General features: G+C 42.1%; 1 protein-coding gene across 1 annotated transcript in view; it reads left to right on the forward strand.

Annotated features, from left to right (window-relative positions):
* Positions 1 to 302: 302 nt before the first annotated feature.
* dusp26 (dual specificity phosphatase 26) overlaps positions 303 to 3,930 on the forward strand; it is a 6,923-nt gene continuing 3,295 nt past the window's right edge. Inside the window, exons 1-3 of the mRNA XM_013999556.1 lie at positions 303 to 550; positions 2,755 to 2,938; positions 3,132 to 3,343. Coding sequence (XP_013855010.1) covers positions 2,760 to 2,938; positions 3,132 to 3,343 — 391 coding nt within the window. The 5' untranslated portion in view covers positions 303 to 550; positions 2,755 to 2,759. The remainder of the gene's footprint in view (positions 551 to 2,754; positions 2,939 to 3,131; positions 3,344 to 3,930) is intronic.

A 3,930-nucleotide genomic window follows, 5' to 3' on the forward strand; every position in this document is an offset into this window, starting at 1 on the left:
CAACTATGATAATAAGTATTTCCTTAGTAATTAACAATAAATTTGCCCACTAATTCACTAACCAAAACGTTTTAGAATAAACATGAAAATGTATTCTGGTTTATTAGTTTGATGATTCATCTATGTCAAGTATCTAAAAGTATTGTTAGCGGATCGATATCGGCCATGTCATTGCTTTTTATTGAATCGATACCTACTTATCGATGGAAAATTCCAGCATGTTGATGTTTTTTTACTGCGATTCTCTAATTTGACCAGAAGGTGGCGCCAAACTCCACAAACAGCCCGCCTCTCAGGCTCTTCACGGTTATGTATAAACAACCTCCATGTTCTGGTACAACCGACGGCACCTCGGTCCACCTGAGGAGCTCTCTGCGCCGTCCGAGTGAAAACCACCTGAAGGTTGTAGAATTGGAGCCATGTTTGTGGACTGACGGCCTGAAGAAGGACTTGTTGAAGAGATGAGTGGGAGGCTGGAGGAGAGGAGGCTCGGTGGATGCTGAGGAGAAGCTGGACTCATCTTCATCCTCCCATCTTCATCCCACAGAAGGTAAAGGAGTCAACATGGCTGCCGAGCAGCTCGGCGTGTTGCTACAGTCTTTTTAGATGATTAAACTGCTGGCTGCTGTTTGTTTTATTTCAGTCTCAAGCTGATAAACTTTTGTATCATGGGTTTATTTACTGTTTACAGGGGCGGAGCTAGAGTTTTATTCTAGGGGGGCACAAGGTTTGTTAAGGAGGGTAAAGATAAGTAAAAGAAACTCTTTCTCAAACCTGGTGCTAAATGAATTCTTGACAACTTTTATAACCCTGAGCAAATTTTAGCTGTATATGAATTCAGTGGTTTAAAAACGTTATTGTTTCCTTCATCGCTGACAGCTCCTCTCCAGTGACACATAATGACTCTGTACTCCTCATTTACTCTAATCACACGTGTACTCACCAAGTATACTGTAAATACTCTAAATACTCAGGTGGACATTTTTCTACTAACCCGTCCAAAATGATCAATTGTGAAAAAAAAAAGAGAGCTTTGATGTCCTTTTCAGGGATGCCACCGAGCCATTGGTTCAGATGTGTTGACGACATTAAAGCCCAGGAAGTCCAACATTTCACTGATCACATCAATTCTGTGGATGAATATATTAAGTTCACACAAGAGGATGTAAAAAATGGCAGGTTGGCGTTCCTGGATTGCGATGTCTCGGTTTCGGATGGAGGACGGTTGGDAACTGGCGTRTATCGTAAGCCCACCCACACAGACCAATATTTGCGTTTTGACTCCCACCACCCACTGGAACACAAGTTAGGAGTGATCAGGACTCTGTACCACAGAGCAGACAGTGTCCCTACAAACCCAGGAGCCAGGCAGAAAGAGAAATCACACACACGACAGGCCCTGGAGCAGTGTGGTTATCCTGACTGGGCTTTCCTGAAAGCAGACAGGAAACACAGACAGGATTCCATGACACCTTCAGGTGAAAATGAAGACCCCAAACCCAGACCCAAACCAGTGGTTATTCCGTATGTTGCRGGTGTTTCGGAGAAACTGAGATGTTTATTTTCTAAACATGATGTCCCAGTAGCTTTCAAACCCCAAAACACATTACGGCAAAGGCTGGTTCACCCCAAAGATTCGGTGCCCCGGCACAAACAGAGTGATGTTGTATATGCTGTTAAGTGCCAGGAGGACTGCGACCAGTTATACATCGGGGAAACAAAGCAGCCACTGTTCAAAAGAATGTCCCAACACAGACGAGCTACATCTAATGGCCAGAACTCTGCAGTTTTCACTCATTTACAGGCCAGCGGTCACTCTTTCAGGGATGAGGATGTTCTCATTCTTGATAGGGAGGAACGTTGGTTTGAGAGAGGAGTAAAAGAAGCCATTTTTGTGAAGAAAGACCGTCCGTCATTAAACAGAGGTGGAGGCCTCCGTTTTCAGTTGTCCCCCTCCTACAGTGCTGCTATTGCCAGTATCACTCCACCCCCTGTTAACAAAAGGTATTAATTAGGGTGAACGATAGCCATGTGATGTGAGTATCAGTCACATGGAGGCAGGGCTTAAAAGCCTGAATTTTGCCTGAAACTCTCAGACGGAAGAAGTCTCTTGGAGGAGAGACGAAACGTTTCATTAGAGAAGAACCCGTCCAGAAGACCTACACAATTTTTTTCTTTTTGATTTTTTACCTGGATTACTGAGATGCATCAGGACATCCATTCATTTTCATTGAGATAAAATAGCCAAAAAACGCTAAATAGCATATTTATTTCTGAAATACCTGAAGTTATAGCACTCTTCCTATAAATGAGCTGAATATTTTCATACCTGAATTTCTCAAAATGCTCAAAAACTGAAATATATTAAAAAATGGATTATCTCAATAGTGTCAATACATACAGCATACAGCGTTCACATAATAAAATAACTTTCTTTAAGCAATAACTATTATGAGAATAAATCTATAATATTATGAGAACTCCTTCACAGTGAAGCAGTCTTATCACTGCATTACTTTAAATGAGAAATGTTGAGCATCTTGTGAAGTTATACTTTACACTTAATCTTCTAACACATCAGCATCAAATTATTGTAGCAGGACTATGTCTATTTTAAAGTGTCTAACTCTGACCACTAGGGGGCAAAAGATAAACAACAGAAGTTGTTCCAATATAGCACATCTTTTAATGCCACACGTCTGTCAATTGGAGTAGCCAATCAGGTTTGTTCATTTCCTTTTTCCTCTCATTCAGATTAGATGGCGTTCATGTCCCGGTTCTCTCGGTCCCGGAGCAGCTCCAGGTCTCCGAGCAGAAAAGAGTCGGAGCGAGGATCTCCAACCCTGACGGTGTCGGAGCTGGAGAGGCTCCTGTACGCGGGTAAAACCGCCTGTAACCACGCCGACGAAGTGTGGCCACGCCTCTACATCGGAGACCAGTGAGGCTGAGGCAGTTTTTACCAGTTATATTTTAATAATAATCTTTGTTTTACAGCAACACATCTTCAAAAACTTGTTCCAGGTCCACACTTCTCTGATGCAGTTATTTTGAATTTCCACCTGAAATATGTAAGAGGTGACGTGTCAGTAATCAGTTCGACTGACAGCGTCATAACACTGTTTTCTCCACAGAAACATTGCATCAGATCGGCGGGAGCTGGCCCGGCTCGGCATCACACACATCCTGAACTGTGCGCAGAGTAAGTGGCGTGGCGGAGCCGAGTATTATGCAGGAATGAACATCACGTATCACGGGATAGAGGCTCACGACTCCCCGACCTTCGACATGAGCGTCAATTTTTATCCTGCTGCAGAGTTCATTCACAAAGCCCTCTCCAGTGGAGGTACGTCTTTCTGTGAGCCTGCTTTGAATTAAAGATGGTTACTGAGCTGAGACTACTGGAGAATAGATGAAGACTCTGTTTATGGCTTTGAGTCAGGAGAAAATGAAACAATTCTCTGCTGCTTAATTCAGAGGCTGCAGCCCACGTAGGACACATTTGTTTGCCACTTGTGTCACTGTAGGCTGTTCATAGATGCCTATTCATGCAGCCGACAAAACCCTAAAACATCTGAGTATCCTACACGACCGACGATATCCCAGGATTCATTGCGCCGACAGCAAACTAAACAGAAAAACGAAGACGGCAGATGCTTTATTTTATGATTTGGTTTGGAAATGAATCACAAACGGGAAAATTTGTTTTTAAATGTATGTTTAGCAACTTAACCGAGGACATTTTTGCTGCAATGAAATGTTAAATAAAATGCAGTTAAAAATCCTGATGCTGAAGCTAAACTCAGATTAGTAATGCTTTTAATTTACCGTATTTATTCAAGTATAATATGTAAAATTAAATCCATAAAATCATCCATAAAGTTGGGGGGTAGTACTATACTGGAATAAATATTTTTACTTGTGTATTTTAAC

Source organism: Austrofundulus limnaeus, unplaced genomic scaffold (assembly GCF_001266775.1).
Source record: "Austrofundulus limnaeus strain Quisiro unplaced genomic scaffold, Austrofundulus_limnaeus-1.0 Scaffold2343, whole genome shotgun sequence".
Classification (NCBI taxonomy): Eukaryota; Metazoa; Chordata; class Actinopteri; order Cyprinodontiformes; family Rivulidae; genus Austrofundulus; species Austrofundulus limnaeus.